General features: G+C 41.3%; 1 protein-coding gene across 1 annotated transcript in view; it reads right to left on the bottom strand.

Moving 5' to 3' along the window:
* fam135b (family with sequence similarity 135 member B) overlaps window positions 1–24,220 on the bottom strand; it is a 361,633-nt gene that overhangs the window by 144,192 nt on the left and 193,221 nt on the right. The window contains exon 4 of the mRNA XM_073048301.1: window positions 21,523–21,662. Within this exon, the coding sequence (XP_072904402.1) occupies window positions 21,523–21,662 (140 nt within the window). The remainder of the gene's footprint in view (window positions 1–21,522; window positions 21,663–24,220) is intronic.

Below are 24,220 nucleotides of genomic sequence, written 5' to 3'. Positions count from 1 at the left end.
CGGCGATCCATGGTGTCCACGTTTCTGGCTGTGGTGATCCATGGTGTCCACGTTTCTGTCTGCAGTGATCAATGGTGTCCACGTTTCTGGCTGTGGTGATCCATAGTGTCCATGTTTCTTACTGCGGTGATCCATGGTGTCCATGTTTCTGGCTGCGGCGATCCATGGTGTCCACGTTTCTGGCTGCGGTGATCCATGGTGTCCACGTTTCTGGCTGTGGGTATCCATGGTGTCCATGTTTCTGGCTGCGGCGATCCATGGTGTCCACGTTTCTGGCTGCGGCGATCCATAGTGTCCATGTTTCTGACTGCGGCGATCCATAGTGTCCACGTTTCTGGCTGCGGCGATCCATGGTGTCCACGTTTCTGGCTGCGGTGATCCATAGTGTCCACGTTTCTGACTGCGGCGAACCATAGTGTCCACGTTTCTGACTGCGGCGATCCATAGTGTCCACGTTTCTGGCTGCAGCGATCCATGGTGTCCACGTTTCTGGCTGTGGGTATCCATGGTGTCCATGTTTCTGGCTGCGGTGATCCATAGTGTCCACGTTTCTGGCTGCGGTGATCCATAGTGTCTACATTCTGGCTGCGGCGATCCATGGTGTCCACGTTTCTGGCTGCGGTGATCCATAGTGTCTACATTCTGGCTGTGGCGATCCATACTGTCCATGTTTCTGGCTGCGGTGATCCATGGTGTCCACGTTTCTGGCTGTGGTGATCCATAGTGTCCATGTTTCTGGCTGCGGTGATCCATGGTGTTCACGTTCTGGCTGTGGTGATCCATAGTGTCCATGTTTATTACTGCGGTGATCCATGGTGTCCACGTTCTGGCTGCGGCGATCCATAGTGTCCACGTTTCTGGCTGCCGCGATCCATGGTGTCCACGTTTCTGGCTGCGGTGATCCATGGTGTCCACGTTTCTGGCTGCGGTGATCCATAGTGTCCACATTCTGGCTGTGGCGATCCATGGTGTCTACATTCTGGCTGTGGCGATCCATGGTGTCCACGCTTCTGGCTGCGGCGATCCATGGTGTCTACATTCTGGCTGTGGCGATCCATAGTGTCCACGTTTCTGGCTGTGGTGATCCATGGTGTCCACGTTCTGGCTGCGGCGATCCATGGTGTCCACGTTTCTGGCTGCGGTGATCCATGGTGCCCACGTTTCTGGCTGCGGTGATCCATGGTGTTCACGTTCTGGCTGCGGTGATCCATGGTGTCCACGTTTCTGACTGCGGTGATCCATGGTGTCCACGTTTCTTACTGCGGTGATCCATGGTGTCCACGTTTCTTACTGCGGTGATCCATGGTGTCCACGTTTCTTACTGTGGCGATCCATGGTGTCCACGTTTCTTACTGCGGTGATCCATGGTGTCCACGTTCTGGCTGCGGCGATCCATAGTGTCCACGTTTCTGACTGCGGCGATCCATGGTGTCCACGTTTCTGGCTGCGGTGATCCATGGTGTTCACGTTCTGGCTACAGCGATCCATAGTGTCCACGTTTCTGACTGCGGCGATCCATGGTGTCCACGTTTCTGGCTGCGGTGATCCATGGTGTCCACGTTTCTTACTGCGGTGATCCATGGTGTCCAAGTTCTGGCTGCGGCGATCCATGGTGTCCACGTTTCTGGCTGCGGTGATCCATGGTGTCCACGCTTCTGGCTATGGTGATCCATAGTGTCCATGTTTCTTACTGCGGTGATCCATGGTGTCCACGTTTCTGGCTGCGGCGATCCATGGTGTCCACGCTTCTGGCTGCGGCGATCCATGGTGTCTACATTCTGGCTGTGGCGATCCATGGTGTCCACGCTTCTGGCTGCAGCGATCCATGGTGTCCACGTTTCTGACTGCAGCGATCCATGGTGTCCACGTTTCGGGCTGTGGTGATCCATGGTGTCCATGTTTCTGGCTGCGGTGATCCATAGTGTCCACGTTTCTGGCTGCGGTGATCCATAGTGTCCACGTTTCTGGCTGCGGTGATCCATAGTGTCTACATTCTGGCTGCGGCGATCCATGGTGTCCACGTTTCTGGCTGCGGTGATCCATAGTGTCTACATTCTGGCTGTGGCGATCCATACTGTCCATGTTTCTGGCTGTGGTGATCCATGGTGTCCACGTTTCTGGCTGTGGTGATCCATAGTGTCCATGTTTCTGGCTGCGGTGATCCATGGTGTTCACGTTCTGGCTGTGGTGATCCATAGTGTCCATGTTTCTTACTGCGGTGATCCATGGTGTCTATGTTTCTGGCTGCGGCGATCCATAGTGTCCATGTTTCTTACTGCGGTGATCCATGGTGTCTACATTCTGGCTGCGGCGATCCATGGTGTCCACGCTTCTGGCTGCGGCGATCCATGGTGTCCACGTTCTGGCTGCGGCGATCCATGGTGTCCACGTTCTGGCTGCGGTGATCCATGGTGTCCACGTTCTGGCTGCGGCGATCCATGGTGTCCACGTTTCTGGCTACAGCGATCCATAGTGTCCACGTTTCTGACTGTGGCGATCCATGGTGTCCACATTTCTGGCTGCGGCGATCCATGGTGTCCACGTTTCTGGCTACAGCGATCCATAGTGTCCACGTTTCTGGCTGCGGCGATCCATAGCGTCCACGTTTCTGACTGCAGTGATCCATGGTGTCCACATTCTGGCTGCGGAGATCCATGGTGTCCACGTTCTGGCTGTGGTGATCCATGGTGTCCACGTTTCTGGCTGTGGTGATCCATGGTGTCCACGTTTCTGGCTGCGGCGATCCATGGTGTCCACGCTTCTGGCTGCGGCGATCCATGGTGTCCACGTTTCTGGCTGCGGTGATCCATGGTGTTCACGTTTCTGGCTGTGGTGAATCAAGGTCCTAGTCTCCAAGTCCAAGGTCCGTGACAATCCAAGTTCCCAATGTCCAAGTCCAAGGTCCGCAGCGGTCCATGTTCGCAGTGTCTAGTCATGGCCGCAGCGATCCAAGTTCCCAGTCTCCAAGTCCAAGGTCCGCAGCGGTCCCAGTCCCCAGGGTCCCAGTCATGGCCGCGGTGATCCAAGTTCCCAGTTTCCAAGTTCAAGGTCCGCCGCGATCCAAGTCCCTAGTCTCCTAGTCCGAGGTTCGTGTCCCTCTTTGTCCTCCCTGATTTCCCGGTCCTCTGTGTAGCGAGTAATAAACGCTATTTTATTGAACCTAAGAAAGATGTGTTTGTGTCCTGCTAGTGCGTCCTCTCCCAGCACCCTTGCCCCCACCTTGTGACAAAGCTGGGTTGTTCCTGTGATGTGCAGAACTGTGACCACAGTTTCCTGTGGTCTCAGGTGCCATACCAAAATGGGATGCATCGGATAGGATGATTTCTATAGTGCCTCGATAAAATTGGTGAGTGTCAAAGGAGACATATCAAATTTATTTCCAAATTCCTCTCAACCGCAGAACTGTTGGTGTGCATAGAAGCATGTACACCACCCCTCTTTCTGAAGTCCATGTCATGTTCTTTTGCTGACATTGATAAAAAGGATGAACTAAGTTCAACTGGAATTTCTACTTGCACTGACTTGTTCTGATCAATTGCCTATTCAGTATCTTTCACTCTTGGGGACTACTGTACCACTTACTCCTGGCTTCACTATCCAGCTTTTCCATAGCACATTTTCTTCCCTTGTTTCCACTCCAGAGAGTCACTTTCTATCTTGTATTAATTGATCATCTCAGTCTATATACATCCACAGAAGAATACTTACAAATTAAGGCAAATATTCAAAATAATTTTTTTGTCAATCAACCTTCTCAGGTAAGTTTGTAATTCAAGAAGACAACAGTTCTGCGTGCATGGAAATTGCAATGCTTGTCTCTCACTATTTGCTCATTTAACACAAGTTATTCATGAAATCCTTTGGTCAGGTAGCTGGAAGAAATGCTTGACGAAGCAGACTGTGTAAGAACCCAGTTCTAGCAGCAGCAAAATGTTGAAAAGATTTTTGAACAGTTTTCAAAGGAAACATAAAATTGTAGTAAGATAATAGATGACAGTTACAATGGCAAAATTACATTTGTCAGATTATATCTGTTAGGATGCATGATCACATTCACTGCTTTCTATGCACTGAGTCAATGATCACCAAATGGAACTGGAGATGCAGCTTGATAACCTACAGCTCATACAGAAACTGAGGAGGTGACTCATTGGGCTGGATGGCCTGATTTTGCTCATATGTCTTATGGTCTAATCACAATTGAGAATATGAGGAAAAAGTAATTTTATTAATATTTAACAACTTGTTTTATTAGTTCCTCTGGGTCAACTGTCATTCATCCATAAACAAAATACTCTCTTTCACACATGGGTTGGAATGTAATCACATCGTTTTAATCCTTGCTAAAAAGACAAATGGCCACTATTCTGTCACCCAACTAAACACTTTAATAACCTGGGAACATTAAATGAGGTTAGAATTTGAGTCATAAGGACCAATTTGATTCTCAATGAAGCCTGCCATTGGAGATATATCTAGAGATTTCTGTGCTGCTACAAATACATCCTATTGGTGCCATTTTCCTGTACTTGCTCGGCAAGAAGAGTGGACTCCATTTGCAATGACCTGAATTTTTCTGTGCTCGCAGGTTACCAAACTCAGGTGTGCCATCGCTTGAATGCACCAAAAGATGGCAGGCCACAAACTGGGTAAAGGAAGGCGTGGTAGCAAGGGAGTATGGTTTCACTTTGGAGAAAAAAAAGGGAATTACAATAAAATTTATCCAGCTCATTAACTTCAATACTCACCTAAAAATTCCAAGTTATGACAAACGAGGATTCAAGCAAAATCATCCCTCTGGCTTAAAGAGAAGGGAAGAAAAATGGTACAAAGAAATGGCTCTTCCTAAAATAATCTAACTGCATGTAAATGGACTTGATTTATTTATAAAGCACAAGTTGCAAGATGAATAAAGACAGCCAAAGGCAATGCAGGAACTAAGTGCTGACATTTTTCAGCTCCAAAAAGCAATATATTGCTTGTATAACCTTCCTAAGAGGCAATGCCTCCCACTGCTGCTAAAATATGGTGAGTAATGGCAAATACTAATTGCCTGTGTTCACAGAAGTAATATTGCATTGTACCTTATGAACTGAACTTGCTGCCAAAACTATGTCATTCTTCATCTGAAAACATATTACTGCAACAAAAAGCAAACTAATTAGTCAGTAAGATTCATGGCAATAACAACAAAATATCAGCTTAATTGCTATTTTCTATATACTAAATATAGCAAAGACCATGATCGCTGGACATCCAATTAGAGAAAATCAAAATCTACATAAAGCAAGGACTGACAGTGAAATTTCTACTTTGTCCTGTCACCATTCATCAATTTGATTTCCCTCAGTAATCTGATAGGCAGTTGATGAATGGTTAGTCTATGATTGTAACTTGCCAAGCCTTAACAACAGAAAATAAAGTTGCCACGTTGATCAACTTACTGTCTGAGTGTTCTACCTCCTAATATACTTGCGATTGCTCACATTTGTTCTGCAGTTCCAAGTTGGACAGCAAAATTATATCTAAATGATGACTATAGTCTGGATTTTTTCCTTTTTCTTGTCATATACAATTACCTAATTATTTTGAAAATATAGTTTATTCATAAATATATATACAGGAAACACAATGCAATCAGGGAGATTGAAATTTTGGCTGAGTGGTGTAATACCAACAACCTCTCACTCAATGTCAATAAGACCAAGGAACTGATCATAAACTTCAAGAGAGGGAAGACAGAGGTCCATGAGCTAGTAATCATCGGAGAATCAGAGGTGGAGAGGGTCAGTATCTTTAAATTCCTGGGTGTCACCTCTCAGAGGACCTGTCTATTATTCCAAAGAAAGCATGACAGCTCCTCTACTTCCTCAAGAGTCTGTGGAGATTTGGCATGTCATCAAAAACCTTAGCAAACTTCTATAGATGTGTAGTGGAAAGTGTGCCAAGTGGCTGCATTATGGCCTTGTATATGAAGACCAATGCCTTTGAAAGGAAACTCCTACAAAAGATAGTGGATTCAGCCCAGTACATTATGGGTAAAACCCTCCCAGCCATTGAGCACATCTACATGAAACGTTGCCATAGAAAAGCAGCATCCATCGTCAAGGACCCTCACCACCCAGGCCATGTCCTTTCCCCGCTGCTGCCATCTGGTAGAAGGCACAGGTGCCTCAGGACTCGCACCACCATCAAGAACATTACTACCCCTCAACCATCAGGCTCTTGAACGAAAGGGGATAACTACACTCATATAAGGACTCTGTTATATTGTTATTTCATGCTCATTATTTATTGCTATTAATATCTGCATTTGCACAGTTTGTTTACAGTTAGCAGCTTTTGATGTTTATAGTTACCATTCTATAGACTTGATAAGTACGCCCACAGAAAAAGAATCTCAGAGCTGTATGCAGTGACATGTACGCACTCTGATAACAAATTTTACTTTGACTTTGAGTTCATGTCTCCCTTTATATTCACCAATCAATAGCTTCTATTTACAATGCATCAAGGTTACTCCTGTATCCTCACTGATAAATACACTTGTGAATTGTTTAGTCACAAACAGCACTGGGACGAGCTACAGCCCCATGTCCCAAAGTGAAACTGAGAAATTTCACAATGAAAAATGCAATGCAATAGTTATGATGACAACCAATAAGTTAGAACACGAACAACATATAGAGCAATTGTTATGTTTTACGCATAAAGGTATGAACATATGCAGCTCCATGAAGTTATGTGTCTAAGTTTAATCTTAAAATTATCTGGATGCAGCATTGGGCTTAAACAATGTTTTGCCTCTGGATTTAGCACAAAGGATGCAGTGGTATCAATGATCTGGATAACATCTTCAACAAAGCTTTTTTTCCCTCAAATTTAATTTAAATTACAGAGCTGGTTCCTCTCCTAAATTTTTTTCAAAGCACAAAAAGCACTAATAGAATGATGTCCTGGACGACTGAATTCCTTAAGGGCATTTTATCCACACCATTCAGTCATCCTCTCAATTCTCAAGCAGAACTGATAGCTGAATAGAGAACAGGAAATGCCAGTATTATTCAACAGTTATGCAGCATTTGTACTGGGAGATTCATTTTTTCAGGCCGAAGAAATGGATTGGGAACAGTTAGAAGTTAAACATTTCAAGCTGCAGAGAAGAGGAACAGTAAAACTGTTGATGGAACTGGTGAAAAAAGACTAGTAAAGACTGGCAAGTAATAGTCAGAGCCAGTGTAAGTAGGAGAGGGTGAAGAAAAACTGAAATTGCCACAAAGAGACAGAAGCAACATCTGTGATGCTGGATGTGCAAGGGTGGAATAGATAAGTATCTATAACTACTCAATTCAATATTCAATACAGAAAGCTATAATGTGCCTATTTATTCCTGTCTGTGGAAAATTCACAATGTTTACAGTGCTCATGAAGCTCTCTGAGTGGATAACTGACACCTCACCATGTGATTGGCCACTGTCATACCATAAGCACTCTTTTAGCACAGGTTGGTGATGTGTGTATCCATCTCAGAATAGAGGAAGCCAGTGCTCAAACAGCCAATATGCAAAAGAAAAGAACAAATCATGCAAACAATAAAAAGTAAGCAAATTCACATTCAGAGCTAAAGTTCACAAAAGCGAGTTCACAGACATGAAGCCAGGCATCACTGCAGCTGGTCCAGGAGCCCATTAGTTTTAAGCATCAAAGAATCAAATTAAACAAGAGAACACAACAGCACACCCACAATGGGAAGGCAATTCCTAGCAGCTGGTTGTGCTCCAGCAGCATTAATTCACTGGGCTTGCCAGTGCAATCTTACTTGGGCCTATAACACTTTCCAGAGTTATAGTGCCGGAGCAGATCCAATTTCGAGGAGTTAACTCAAGTAGAAACAGGGAAATAATTTTGAGGTCTTGAGTTGCCATTGGTAACGCTAAAGACACAATGAAGTAGTGTCAACAATGTTGTATTATATCTTCAAAGTTTACTATTGATACCAGTGGAACAGAATTTCTGAAACAGAATCTAACAAGCTGCTGTTATTGTTCAACGCTGAACACCAGGGACAAATTTCTTAGCAGTTAACCTCTCAAGTAATTATTCTGTTGATTATAGCAAGCAATTGTGAAGTATCTTGAACTTTTTTTTTGCTTTAAAAATAAAATTAAAATAATGGAATTAAAGCCCAAAGGAGCCATCAGCTTGACCAAAATGAGGCTTTATGAAGGGCTATTTAATAATCAGGATGTTTTGGGAAGCTGGAGTACAGCTCTGAAACCTGAAGTACTTTTAAAAACAGCAATAAAGCTGCCAGCTTCAGAGAGAAAGAAGCAATGGCTGCAAACTGGTGAGAACATTTTGAGCTTAAATCGGACCACATAATCCACATGGCTCAGCATCAAATCTGACAGAAACCCGAAAGAGCCCATTCTACAAGAGTTTTCAGCACAACCAAACAAGACTGCTTAAAAGTAAGAACCTTTCTAAACCTAAGATTCACAAAACATAAAAAATGTGCCTCATCAGTTATTATAGGCAGAAAATAGATTGCACAGTTCAGTTTTTGCATCCAGTATGAAATACAGAACCATTTTCATCTGGATTAAAGCATACTACTGATGATTCCCATGTGAAACGGCACCAATCAGAAAAAGTTATGATATATGCAAATTTCTCTGACATTTCCCAGAATTAGATGCACATGTCAATTGTTATTATTTGAAGTTCTTTAAAAGCTCTATTAGTTGTAATTGAAATAAGTATACTAGTTCAGTGAAGCTAATGTAATTATCATGCTCAAGTACAGGAAGGCCACCTAATTCACGAAAAAACAGCTTTGGCCTTACATCACAGCGTTGCCACAATGTTGCATTAAATTAAATTTTAATGTGCCAACAAATAACACAATTTGAGTGTACTGTACAAGGTCAGATATCACCTTAGGACAATACAGACTGTCTCAGATTCTGCAAATATAATATTTGATGCCATTTTTGTGGAAGGAGCAGTTGATATTAGCTTTATATTGAACTCAGCTGGATCCCTTTGGATATTGGATTTCCTTGTACAGTTACTTTATTTTGAAAATCAAAGTAATGATGAGACAATCAGACTCCTCTGATTTGATAATAAATTTTCTAAACTGAGCAACTATTCAGATGCCTCTGAACTATATTATCTACATTTGCATGATTAATTTGTTCCCAATGTGTATCACCAACTAGAAGTATTTCATAGTGGTCAATTTCTTCCAGGTTAGGTGGAAAATCACAGTACTCCTCGTTGAAATTCTCCCCAGCACCACTCTATATCTTTCCATTAAATCATTGAGTAGTTCCACCACGTCTGATGGATAAGGAAAAAACTAGATGCAGATACCAAATGAGTGAAAGCAGATTCAGCACCATCTGACAGTGTGGGCACCTCCAAAAATACTTTAAGCTTGGTTGGAATGAACAAAGTTGATGTTAAAAAAACTTCTTGCCTCCAAAATTTCATTTTGGAGTCAAGACAGAGCACAAAAACTGGCCTTTTAGTCCATCGTGTCGATATCAAGTTCCTATTTTTACAATACTACTACTTTATTCTTCCCCACGTTCCCTTCATCATCCCTAATCTTCACTCCCAGATACAACCACACACCTACACACTAGGGGCAATCTATGGACAATTAACTTAATAATCCACATATTTTCGGGATCGAGAAGAAAACCAGAGAAAATGTGCAAATTCCACACAGATAGCGCCAGAGGCCAGATTGATGACTGCTCGCTGGAGTGCTCTTTTGTTAGCTGTGCCACTGAGTCACCTTTATCTTTTTTGTCATTGCCCCATGCTCTTTGTTTCTTTTAACACATTAGCTCAGTGTTCATCCTACTGTTGAAATGCTTCTTCTGGCTATTCTCAAAAAATTGTACTCACTAAATCCTCAGTTGAAACCATTTATCACCATCTCATGCATTTTTTTTTTGGGAAAAATTCTACTGTAGAACTTATTCCAAATGACATATGCTTCCAGCAGTACCTCCCAATATGCATATGGAAGGTAATTAAATTTAACAAATGTTCATCTAAACATGTGCCAATAACCATTCCGAACATCCAGAACAATAAAAGCAATTGCACAATCTGGGCATGCAAGTATTTTCTTTTACCAGCAATAGAAAATGCTCTATTTAAGTATTTAAGAACCTAAATTTATGCACAATGATCTATCCTTGTTTGACATTGACACCAATGAACTGATTCAATAATTAATATTGCTAAGGCAGTCAGCCCACTCGTCTGCCCACATCATTCAGTGCTAATTTCAATTTATTAATTAAAGCCACTGGCATCCTAGAACATTTATCTTGTACCAAATCTACCATTTCATCACAAACAAGAGAAACTCTGCAGATGCTGGAAATCCAAAGCTGCACACACAAAATGCTGGAGGAACTCAGCAGGCCAAGCAGCATCAATGCAAAAGACTAAACAGTTGACGTTTCAGGCCAAGACCCTTCATCAGACTGGAAAGCAAAGATGAACTCCAACTTGATAGCATGAACATCAAATTCTTGACCTTACAGTAGTTATCCACCCCCCCACTGCTTCATCATTCCTCATTACTGTCTCCCTCTCTCACCTTATCTTCTTATCTGCCCATCAACTCCCCCTGGTGCTCCTCCCCTTCCCTTTGTTCCATGGTCTTCTATACTCTCCTGATTTCCCCTTCCTCTCCTTCACCAAAGAACTTCCTAGCTCTTTACTTCAACCCCTCCCCCTCTCCTGGTTTACCTAACACCTGCCATCTCTACTTCTCCCTCCCCTCCCCCCACTTTCACTTCCTTTCCAGTCCTGATGAAGCGTCTTATCCTGAAACATCAGCTGTTTGTTCTTTTCCATAGATGCTGCCTGGCCTGCTGAGCTTTTCCAGCATTTTGTGTGTACTACTGCCATTTCATTTAGTCTGATTTGGCATCCTGCTTTAAGTTTTCCAATTGTGTCAGGGCTTCTTTGCTTTAAACATCACTTGATTAATGGCTATTAGTCATTTAACACAGGTCTAGACTCCAGCTAATGGTGCTTTCTTAACATTATTTTTATAATATCTCTGATAAAATAGGCAGAGATTTTAAAGTAGTAAATCCTCAAGCTTAAAATGCACCTGACTTGTTATCTACTACCAGGGGTGATTGATAAGTTTGTTGCCCAAGGTAGAGGGAGCCAATTTTAGAAAACCTAGCACATTTATTTTTCAACATAGTCCCCTCCTACATTTACACACTTAGTCCAGCGGTCATGGAGCATTGGGATCTTGGACCTCCAGAAAGTGTCCACAGCAGGGATGATTATTAAGTTCATGGCTTAAGGTAGAAGGAGATGAGTTACACAGCTCTCGTTACATGCACATGCAGTTCAACTCTTTGGTTGACCCTTTGGTTAATGGTAGGGGTCCATTGCAGAAATAGAACCTCTCTATAGTTTTTTTTGTGTGGGAAGGGCTTGGGGGTTAGGGGTTGATGTTTTAGCTGCTATGTCTGGGAGGGTGATCTGTTTGTTTTGTATGTGAGCGAGGGTTTGGGGGTTTTGGGGTTTCTGAGTTTTCATTTTCTTTTTTGTGTTGGAAGAGGATTTCAATAACTTCCATGGTTTTTCTGTATTTCATGGCTGTCTGAGAAGACGAATCTCAGGATTGTATTCTGTGTACATACTTTAATAAAATGAACATTTGAGTTTACAGAGAATGGTGCAAAAAACAAAAGGCATCCAGAATCTAGCAGTTCTGTTGGTGAGAACACCTTGTTAATGAGAAAGGTCAGTGGAGAATGGCCAGACTGTTTTAAGCCGACAGGAAGGTGACAGTAACGCAGATAATGGCCTGATACCTTCGTGGCGTGAAGAAGAGCATCTCTGAACACAACGTGACAAGCCTTGAAGTGGATGAGCTGCAGCAGCAGATGAACTCAGTGTTCCACTCCTGTACCTAGTAAAGTGGCCACTGAGTGTATAATTGTAGTTCAAATCTTTCCACCTTGCAAAACCTAAGTTCTTTGACTGCTTCCTCATGTGAGTAAACTGGAATTACATTGCACCAGATTACTATATCTATGAATTGTGTAACATATTCATCACAATCCCAAATTGGAAGCTCTGTCCTCAGTGGTAACTAAAGCTGTCAATCCTGTTCCTGATTCCTCATCATTAGTACAGATTGGCTGTCTATACCCATTCCTTTTCATAGCATTTTCTTTTCCTTTTGCAAACTGGTTGTACTTTCTGCATGTTACGCTTTACCAAATTCAGGATATCTTGCTCTCTGCAAAACTTGCCTCCTTTCCAGAAGGCCAACTCTTCCATATTCTCAGATTGCTTTTGCACCACTAGCAATTTCCTTACATTGGCATATTTTGCTTACATCCTGTCCTGTTGGATTACTCATTGCTCTATGCTGAATTTCCATACTTTCTACTGCATGACAAATCTCACCTGTTTTCTCTATTCTTTTTCACACTCTCAAGAATGCAATTCCAAACAAAAGTCTGTCCTTGTACATTTCTTCTGATGGAACCAGATGGAACTAACCTGCTTGGTGAGTTTTCACAACATTGGTCTACCTTTTTTTCAAGAATTCGCTGGTGTTTACTTCAATTATATTTTTGAAAATGTTTTTTTTATTGTTCAGAATCAGGATCAGAATTATTCAATGCATGATGTGCAATGTGTTGTTTTGCAGTAGCAGTATGGTACCTAGACATAAAAACCTATAAATTACAGAAATAAATAAATAATGCAAAGGAATAAGATTCATTGGTTCATGGACCATTCATAAGTCTGTTGGCAATATTGAGAAGGTTTCCTGGAAGTAATTTAGTTCATCCCAGTCTAATAAATTGGAATAAGCTTGTAAGAAGTGTCCTGCTTGGAATCATTCTGTCTTCTGCTCGAACTTAATTGTCCTAGCATAATTCAGTCAAAATATTCAGTAAATCTCCTCCACTTCTCTGCCACATTTTGAAAGCTGGTGGTGATACAGCACATGTGAAAGCCACCATAACACAGCTAAATGACTGTCAATCAAGATTACCAGCTCAAAGATGTTCACCAAAATAAAAAAACAGAATAATCTTAAACAACAATTTCTACCTCCACTATCGCAATGTATCAACTTCCACTGGTGGGGGGCGGGGGGGGGGTAATAAATGTACCATGGTGTGTTACAAGGAGAAATCAACATTTATTTAAAGTGAAGAGAATCAAGAAGCCATATGTTTTTACCATTAATATTGTTTGTTATTCTCAGAAATTAACTCCAGAACAATCTTATTCTCCTTCAGTATATATAAACACATGTTCAGTGGGGAATCGGTGCAACAATATTTATTTAGCTTTTTATAGCAAGTGAATTCCTGACAGAAATTCAGCTTATGGGAAGAGGAACAGAAATACATGTATGGAACTACTGTTTCCTGGAACTCTCCTCCTGGTGTCTGCATGTTACGGACATTGTGGCTTTAAGAATTGATGATGTTTTTTGTGTATGTCCTGTATCCAAGTGATGGAAGCTACTTTACAATGCTGCTGCATCCAACAAGATCTTTCTGGATTCAAATCACACTAATGCTGTTGCGTAAGAGTTAGCAACCGACTGTGCGACTTTTCAGAGAAGGACTTAATTGGAAACAACTGTTTTGGGTAATTTCACATCTGACATGTGGAGCAACTACACGGAGTACTAGGCTAGTATATTCTATTAAAACAGAAGGAGAAGAATGGCAAAGCAAGGGAACTTCGGATTGTGAGAGAGGTGGATAACTTAGTCAAGAAGAAAAAGAAAAGGGTTAAGGTTTAAGAAGCTAAAAAGCTAAAAAGGCCCCTAAGGGTTATAAAGAAGCTAGAAAAGAACTCCACAGGGAATTGGGAGTGCCAGGAGGGGCCATGAAAAGTCTTTGACAAGGTGGAGTTAAGTAGAATTTCAGGACATCCTATATGAAGATAATGAGGGGAAAGGCAAACAAGACGTCCTTTTAGAATGGAGATGAGGAACAACTTGTGCCAGAGGGTGGTGAATCTGTGGAATTCATTACTACAGGCTCGGTCATTGTATTTAAGGCAGAGGTTGATAGGCTTTTGATTAATCAGGGCGTGAAAGGTTACAGGAAGAAGGCAGGAGAATAGAGTTGATAGGGGAAAATAGATCAGCTGTAATGAAATAGCAGAGCAGGCTTGATCGGCCAAATGGCCTAATTCAGTTCTTACATTTTGTGGTCTTTATACTCTTACTTACTGGGAGCGTTGCAGATGAAGGGCCCAAAGCATTATTGAGGATCTCTACCATGGATCCCACAATCGATGACCCACTACCATCAGGAAGGAGGTACAAAAGCAGCAGGACTAGAACTGCCAGACTCGGTAATAGCTTCATCCCTCCAGCTGTGAGACTAATGAATACCCTGTCACCACCAAGGTCTCGTCACTAGGACAGTGAGCTGTTTAACTGTGCATGTACTACAAGCATTTTGAGATATTTATTTTATTAACTTACTTATGGTAATATTTTGCTTTATGTGCAGTGTATGTTATACGTTTTGTGGGAGCACTGTGGTCCAGAGGAATGTTGTTTCATTTGTTTGAATATATGTAGAGTCAGATGACAATTAGTTTGAACTTGAATTTGAAGTCATGCCTATAATAACATGATTGATTCTTTCAAGGAGATGACCAATTTGATAGGTGAGTTTAAAGCTGTGGATGTTGTGTAGATGGATTTTTGTAGCCTGTTTGATAAGGTCCTACATGGTAGGTTCTACATGGCATGTGGGATCCATGATAACTTGGCTATTTGGATTCACAATTGGCTTGTTAACAGAAGATAGTGATCAAGGGGGATTATTCTAGCTGGAGGTCAGTGATGTTCCACAGGAATCCAAACTGGGCCCTCTGTTGTTTTGATAAATATAAATGACTTGGATAAAAAGTTGATAGAACAGAGAACAGTACAGCATTGTGTAGGCAAAAGTGATTAGTTGAGCATTTGATTACTAATTTAATTAAATTGGCTCTTCAGCCTACAATGTTATGCCAAATTAATTAAATTCGTAATCAAGTACCCAACTAATCACTTCTGCTGAACACAATATCCATACTCTACCATTTGCTGCACGTTCATGTACCTGTCGAAGAGCCTCTTGAACACTTCTATTATATTTACTCCAGGCAGTGCATTCCAGCACCCGCCACTCTCCGTGTTTTAAAAAAAAACAAATTTTTTTTAAAAATTGTCACACACATATTCTTTCAACTTATCCTCTCCCACCTTAAACGTCTGCCCTCTGGTAATATACTGTACATTTCATTCCAGGGCAAAAGATAGTGGCTGTCCACTGACTATCCCAAACGTATAAACCTCTATCAGATCTCCTCCCTGCCTCTCCATACCAGATTAAACAACCACAAGTTTGTACAACCTTCATATCCAAACAGCATCCTGGAAAACTTCTTCAGCACTCTCTCCAAAGCCATGATAATGGGAATGACCAGCTTTATTTGTCACATATGCTGTACAACCGAAACATTAAGTGAAGTGGATCACTTGCATTGACGATCAGCTCAATTTGGGGATAGTGCTGGGAGCAGCCTACAGGTGTCGCCATGCTTCTGGCACCAAAAAATCATGCCCACGATTTACTGGCACTAACCTACTGTTTGGGTGGATGGACTAATACATTTACAATGTATGGCAATTTCATTTTTAATGTGAGGACATATATCCAACTTGCCGCTTCATCTTTGACTATTTTGGTTCTGAACAAGAAAAACACTGAAGGTTCAGACACTGAGAAATATGGTTCAGAAATTATAATAGGTATTTATTTCTGTGGTCTTGAGGATTGGATGAACAAGTCATTTGTACAGGGGTTTGATGAGCTCCGGCAGAATAAGTGATGATAGCTTAGAAGATAATCAGCAGAATATTATCAATAACTTTGCGGGGAAAAGAACAAAGAAAAGTTGTTACCTAAAAGAAAGAAAGGTTGGAGGCTTCACTTTAAAGAAGGACAAGATGCGAAAGGAAGTTTCCAAAGGCTAATTTGTTAAATTAAGACCATATGAGACTTGAGTAAGATAGACCTATAATCTTCAAGACATGCCATGTTTCACATTTGTGATTCTAATGAGATTTGCCTTGGCAGAGAAGAAATTGTTTAATAGGTTCCAGAAAAAAAAATCTCAATCTGTTCACTGTTTGTTTCAAGTGTTCCTTTATCAAGCAATGACATTCATCTGTCTTGGTTGTACCTGCAGCAACAGGCCAGTCAGAAGCAACTTAAATGAAACCCATTCTTATCTGCAAAAATGAAGTTTTCTATTTATGGATTGCTATCAAAGCAGTAAGACCACACAGATTCTAAGCAGCACATTATATTGCTCATTAAACCAATCAGAAAATACCAGGTACTTTTCAGCCACAACCTGAAACCATTCTATAATTTAAGTCTGCAATGTCCCTTAACTAAATTATTCTCAAGTTCAAAGAGATTTTTGTGTTTACTTAGAAATATGGATTTCACTCACCATATGAAACACAGAATATTATAGTCATACAGTCAGAAACACACCATATTATAGCCATAATATTACACCTGTCTTAATGCACCTGATTTACCATTTCAACACCACAGGAGACATGTAGCTATTAAAATATTTGAGATGTCTTGCACAATAACTACATCATTCCAACTGACAAATTCATTTTAAATAGTAGTTTATATAAAAAAGTAGGAAGTTTGTTTTTGTCAGTTTTCCTAAACTATGATAACACCATCTTCAGCAAGTGGCCCGATCAATCAAACAACACTAAAGTAGAAAAAAAATTCAAAAAGCGTCATTACTTCAATAAGCAGTGCAGTGTTAGACCATCCTCACTGAGCAATGATCGAATCAGCAGCTGAACGTCTTCTGCTCTAAATCCTGACCCCTACCCTGCATCACCTCGTTCTACCAGTGTGAAGAACTGATCTGTATGGATAACATGCAAACCAAAGACTTTCATTGTATCTTGGTACGTGACAAAATAAAACCAATACCAATTATTCTGCTGAAAGTCACAGGATATCGGGTTTTTGGCCTGAAAACACTTGCTATTGAATACAACTTAGCAATGTATTCATTTACTTGGAGATACAGAATGGAATAGGCAGGCCCCTCAGAGCCAATGAGCTGCACCGCAGCTCACCTATTTAACCCTAGCCTAATCACAGGACAAACTAACCCACTACATGATACAGCTTTGGACTGTGGGAGGATACCAGAGCACCCGAAGGAAACCCACACAGTCACAGGGTGGGAATTGAACCTGGGCCGCTGGCACTGTAAAGTGTTACGCCAACCGCTATGCTACCATGCCGCTCATTTATTTTTGTGTTCAGAGAGTAAGGAAGATCTACTCAGGATCTGCACGTGCAAAATGCTGGTGGAACGCAGCAGGTCAGGCAGCATCTATGAAAAGTGATAAAGAGTCAAGGTTTTGGGCTGAGAGCTTTCATCAGGTGTTGCAGGGTCTCAGACTGTAATGTTGACTCTCCATAGATGCTGCCTGACCTGCAGAGTTACTCCAGGATTATATGCATGTTACTCTGGATTTCCAGTACCTGCAGAATCACTAGTATTCTCTGATGATTTAGAAAGAAATACGCCAGTGAACGACGTAAGGAGCTGTCCAGAGCAGAGAGATTTCATATTCTCTGTGGCAGTGGCAAATCTCCTACAGCTGGGATCTGAAAGAAGATGACACTAGAATGTACAGAGAGGAGAATCAACAAGTGTCTTTATTTGTGATGGGCATCTAATGAACAATGGCCATTATCAAATGCAAACTGTCGTCCTCACTTTTAGGCCAACATGAAGCAGAACTGGAAACATTAAATGCAAAAGAATAGGAAGAGAAAATATTGTAAAATAAAACCTCTGGAGGTTTCCAACTGTGGAGAACTGAAAAGCAACAGAAGGGCTTGTTTTTAATAAACTTGCGTTGTTGCCTCTATAATTGATATTTCCATTTGCAACCTTGTCTGATTAACTCCAACAACTCCCTTGCTGTATCCATAGGATAAACTATTGTTCCCCTAAATAACACTTGAATTTACAACGAAAGATCCCTCAGATGGTTCTCCTGGACTGCATACACTCAATTCAGTTGTTCTAGATTTCCCTAAAGTTTGTGAATATACATTAATGGACTAATTACTTGGATACATCAGGATTCTTCCTTGTTTACCTGAAATCACTTTTGAATTGATTTACAAATTATAAGGTTATATCTGGAGTCTGAAGACAGCAGATGAGTTTCTCCACAGGATGAAAGGGACCCCACAGTGAGGAGTAGGTGGAAATAGAGATCTCATGAGACCACCTAGCACTTAAAATGAAACTGTTAAAAAACCAATCGCCTGAGGAGGCTGAATTATCCAAAGCAATCTGGCAGATTATCACACTGATAAAATTGCTTTATTTTAGCTCTCTTAATATAAATTCATTACTAAAATGACTTCCATGAAACTGTCAAAGTATCATTTAAAAATAAAACAGAATTTCATAAAACAGATTTTCAGCAAAACATCGAGCAATTTTCAGTACTTTTTTATCACTTACTATTCAAGTTGTTTTAAGCAAATACAGGAACACTTCTTATGACTTAACAGTTGCTGAAGGAATGCTGGACAATGATATTCCAATACACAATATTATAGATTCACAGAATCTACTCTGGGGAGCAGAAGCAAGAGAGAGTAAAGAGCGGAATGAGCAAAGTGTGCTGAATTCTTCTGTCCACCTCAGGGAACAGTCTTTTAGACCAGAAGAAACGGAAACAGAAGTGAATTTGAGTCTGCCTGTATACAGGCTGTGCTACTTTAAAGAAAGTGAAGGACATTTAAAGGTGAGGCAGAAGCAGTCAGTCAGTGGATAAAGCTTCAAATCCTTTTCCACACATTGAGCAATGGCCAATCCAAAGACATCCAAAAATAGCACATTTGGAAAAGTTTACACTTGCTGGGGAGGTTTTCACAAACAAGAGAAAATCTGCAGATGGAAGGACTGTTTGGGGCCCTGAATGGTAGTGAGGGAGGAGGTGTAGGGGCAGATGTAGCACTTGTTTCACTTGCAAGGATAAATGCCAGGAGGGAGATCAATGGGGGTGACGAATGGACAAGAGAGTATAACAGTCCTTCTAGGTGAGGCAACACTTCACCTGTGAGTCTATTGAGGTCATATACCATGTCCGGTTATCCTGGTGTGGCCTCCTGTATATCGTTAAGACCCAACGCAGATTGGGAGACCAGTTCACTGAGCACCCCAACTCCGTCCACCAGAAAAAGCAGGATCTCCCGGTGGCCACCCATTTTAGTTCCACTTCCTATTTCCATTCCAGTATGTCAATCTATGGCCTCCTCAACAGTTGTGATGAGGCCACATTTAGGTTGGATGAACCTTATATTCCAACTCCTTATACTCCAACCTGATGGCATGAACATTGATTTCTCAAACTTCACCTTTTCCCTCCCTCACCTCCTCTCCTTACCCACCCATCACCTCCCTCCAGTACTCCTCCCCATGTCCTTTCTTCCATGACCCTCCATCCTCTTCTATCAGACACCTCCCCCCCCTTCTCCAACCCTGTATCTCTTTCACCAATCAACCTCCCAATTTGTTACTTCATCCCTCCCCTTTAGGTTTCACCTATCACCTTGTGTTTCTCTCTCCTCCCCCCCTACCTTTTAAATCTACTCCTCAGCAAGTTTTCCTCCAGTCCTGCCGAAGGGTCACAGCCTGAAATGTTAACTGCACTCTCTTCCTTAAATACTGCTTGGCCTGCTGAGTTCCTCCGGCATTTTACGTGTGTAGGGAGGTTTTCATGCTGATCACCATATTAAACCTTGACCTGCACTATTCAAAGTGGCACCTTCATCCATCTTTTGCTGCCCAGTTCCATGGGAGTAAGTCAATGATTGAAGGAGCAGATTCCTGGGCAGCCAGAGCTGTAATAGAGAGGGCTGTCATGGAAGTAAGCAGATACAGAAGGGGGAGGAGCACAGGTTAATAGTTAGGGGGTGGGGAGGTCACTCTCATCACAAGAGCAGACCACTGTCCCTGTGAGGCATGAACTCACCTCCCCACACCAATCTTTGCTGTGCTCAGATACAATCAGTACCGTGAGACCCAGCAATAATATGTGAAATATACAGTATAGAGCAGACAGCTCAGGCAACATCTGTGGAAAGAGAATGAGTTAATGTTGCAGGTCTGAAATCCTGTTTTCAGAACAATTCCAGGGCTTTGGATCTGAAAGCTCAATTCTGTGTGGGCAATGCAGTAGCAGAGTAGTGTGAGTAATGCTTTACAGAACCAGCGATCAGGGTTCAAATCCCACTGCAGCCTGTAAGAATTTTGCATATTCTCCCTGTGACTGTGTGGGTTTCCTCTGGGTGCTCTGAGTTCTTCCCATGGACATTCCACAGACATGGGTGTAGTGTGTTGTGGGTGTGCTCTATTAGTGCCAGAGGCATGGCAACACTTGCAGGCTACCCCAAGTACATCTCGGATACAAGCAACCCATTTCACTGTATGTTTCAATGTACATATAGCAAGTAAGGCTGATCCTTATCTCATTACCTGTTTCCACTTACACAGACCTGCTGCTGAGTGCTTTCAGCATTCAGTGTTTTTAATTCAGATTTCCAGCATAAGCAAGTTTTTAAAAAATTCCCTTTAATTTTCATCTCTATACCAACATTTATGATCCTTTCTCTGTGGATATAAATGAAAATTGAATGAATTATTTTATGTCCATCAGATAGAGATTTATCACACATTTTTACGATGTGATCCCATGCACAAATGAGCTGGGGAAGTGACGGGTCGTCTATGGTGTATCATGCTAAAAGGTGCCTGAACCAATCAGTGACAGACATTATTGTTATTATTGTGTTAAACATGTGTTAAATGCTTTCATGCATAATTTGTGCATCAAACTGGATTTTATAAACTCCAATTTCTAGGCTGTTATGTTTCAAAGTTTATACTGAGTTAGTCAAGCAAGACATTACAATGATAGTTCTGCCATTTATTTAGAAAATGAATTCTAAAGAGAATACTAGAGTTGAAATGCAGAAAATTGCACATGCTAAAAATCTAATGGAAGCTCATTAACCAGAAATATTAACTCTGCTTCTCAATCCAAAGATACTGCCAGACCCGCAGTTTTCCCATCATTTTCTGATTTTATTTTGAACATTATGGGGTAAATTTGCAATCTGATTGTAAAAAAAATACCAATGCTTTATGAAAATGAATCTCAGGATAGTATGTGGTGACACATTTGTACTTCGATAATAAATTTATTTTGAACTTTGAACCATAAGCCTACAATTATGCCAATATTGTTTTTTCTTTCTTTTAAATGAAACCACTATAAATTATGCAAGTAGTCATCTCTCCCTTTACAATGTCATCAAGGGCAATGTTTTCAATAAAATAACTCACCCTTTCTCCATCCAATAAGAGGTGAACTCTGAAGAGACTGGAACTGTTCACCACGATCTCCTCATTCCTGTACAGGATCTGAAATATCTTACTGTAAACTGTGTTGTCATGGATGAAGGGTGGATTGCTGACTGAATCACCTGCAAAAGAAAACAATCTCCTGTTAAGTACGAAAGGAAATAATTCAAAATTTCAGCACAATATAATTCTGATATCTCAGCAGGCTGATAGAGCATGTGATGATCTGTAACAAAGCGGAACCTTTTTGTGGAGATTCAACTTTCTCATCCTATTTCTCAATACCTTGAGAACACTCTGGGTAATATGTTTTTGCACTGTCTTCTTTAGTAATTTAGATCTCTATATTGTATCCCTGGCCATTCTCTTTGTTTCAAATATTCTAAGCCAAGTTTGGCTGAGCCACAGAGATAACCCTAATCAAACTGAACTTAGCCATTTAGTTCCAAGGCCCAGCACCCTAAATCTGTTTACTTATCTGCTATTTTCCATGTGTTTAGAGCATTCCACATCTATCTGTGGCTGCTATTAAAATGATCAATGATTTTCACTACAATCCCGGTTACAACAAATGTACTCCCTCAATCTCTTTACCATCTTCATTGATATTAAATATTCTTTTGACATTACCCCTCTTTCAATCCAATTCGTGTTACCACATTCTCCTGCCAGACTGCCCCTCACATGTTTATTCTTATTGTCACCAACATCTGTACTATGTTCCTGGACTCAGTTCTCTGTTTAGCTCCTAATCATTGGCACAAGTATTGGAAATTGCTGCCTCAGTTATTATATGTAAGGTAATATTAGTTCTACTTCTGTTTAGCATCATTAAGTGCTGTTATTCTTTGATTCAGCTTTATTTATATGTACATTGAAACATAGAGTGAAATACGCTGTTTGTGTTAACAACCAGCACACACACCACGACCAGCTGCCAAGTTGACTTCAAGATCACTGATGTATGATTACAGAGAGCTTCGAGCTTGACTCAGAATCCATCATTTACCACCCCTGACTTTAACTCCCCCACATCCTTGGCCCTGTACACTAACCTGCTGTCCTAAAGTCATCCCTATGAACCTACTGTAAAAGTAAGTCCAAGCCCTGACATTGCCAGACACCACAGCTCGGCACCTTCTTGACCTGCCAATGATACTTCCACTAACAATTACTTCATCATTGAAAAACATTGAATGAAAAACAGATGCCATCAGAATCTGAATCATGTTTTAATATCATCGGCATATGTCATGAAATCTGTTGTGCAGCGGCAGTACATTGCAATATGTATATATTAAAAAAGCAAAATTAAATAAGTAGTGCAAATTGAGAAAAGGTAAAGCAGTGAGATAGTTTTCATGGGTGCAGTGTCCATTCAGAAATCTGATGGTAGTGGGGCTGAAGCTGTTCCTGAATCACTGAGTGTGTTCCTTCAGGCTCCTGTACCTCCTTCCTCATAGTAGCAATGAGAAGAGGACATGATGGGGGTCCATAGTGGTGGATGCTGTCTTTCTGAGGCTTCACTCCTTCTTGCGCCCATGATGAAGCTGACTAAGTTCACGACTTTCTGCAGCTTATTTTGATCCTGTGCAGTGCGTGCCTATCCACCCCCACCCCACCCTACCATACCAAGAGGTGATGCAGCCAGTTAGAATGCTTTCCACGGTGCATTTGTAGACACTTGCAAGTATCTTTGGTGACATACCAAATCTCCTCAAACTCCTAATGAAGTTTAGCCACTGTCCTGTTTTTCTTGTAACTGTGTCAATATATTGGGCCCAGGATAGATCCTCAGAGATGTTGACACCCAGGAACATGAATTTGTTCAATCATTCCATTTCTGATCCCTCGATGTGTGTTCTCTAGCCTTACCCTTTCTGAAGTCCAGAATCAATTTTTTGGTCTTGAGTTTACATTGGGATTTGTTAGAACTGAGAGATCAAAGTAAAATTGAATAGAGAGTTAAAGTTAAGGAAAGTTGGAAACTCATGGGTCCCTCAATAGGTTCTTCTATTCTACAAAACAGTCACACATCATGCATCTTGTTTCTCATCATGAGTACCGAATCCAGTACACTAGATTAGAAGAAGTGCAAGTGAATGGCTCTGTGTTTGTTTGTGTGTGTGTGGAAAGAAGAGGTAAAAGAGTAGTTGTGGCATCTCTTGTGGCTGGACGGGAAGCCATCGTGAAAAGGGAGTGTTAAGTGCTAATGCAGGTGGGAGTGCAAACCAGGAGTCAGGAAGGTAATGCTGAATAAGAAGTGAAGAGGAAATGGCACCTGTTGGAGGCATTACACCACACAGTGGACACAGAAATATTTTAAATTCACAGAAAATGGCTTTCATTCCTCACCTTGAATTATTTCTAAAGTTCTATGAGAAAGGTTGGATATTTACCATGCAAATTACTGTCAACTCTAGAAATATGGAACAAAGATAACTAGCAAAACTCAGCAATTCAATCAGTACTGTGGGAAATATCAGAGACAGCATTCCAGGTCAATGACATGACATTTAAATTGCACATATATTAAGCGATAACATTGTGTTCAGTGGTCTTAAAAAAGAAAAAGTGGATACGCTTGTAAAATAAAAATATAAATCTTCCCTGATAGTGATAGTTTTCATTGGGAAGATCCATCAGGACTCAGTAAAGAAATTAAGTAGTTGGGAGCAGT

The sequence above is a fragment of the Hemitrygon akajei genome, chromosome 1 (genome assembly GCF_048418815.1).
Source record: "Hemitrygon akajei chromosome 1, sHemAka1.3, whole genome shotgun sequence".
Lineage (NCBI taxonomy): Eukaryota > Metazoa > Chordata > Chondrichthyes > Myliobatiformes > Dasyatidae > Hemitrygon > Hemitrygon akajei.
This window is presented reverse-complemented; position numbering and strand designations above follow the sequence as displayed.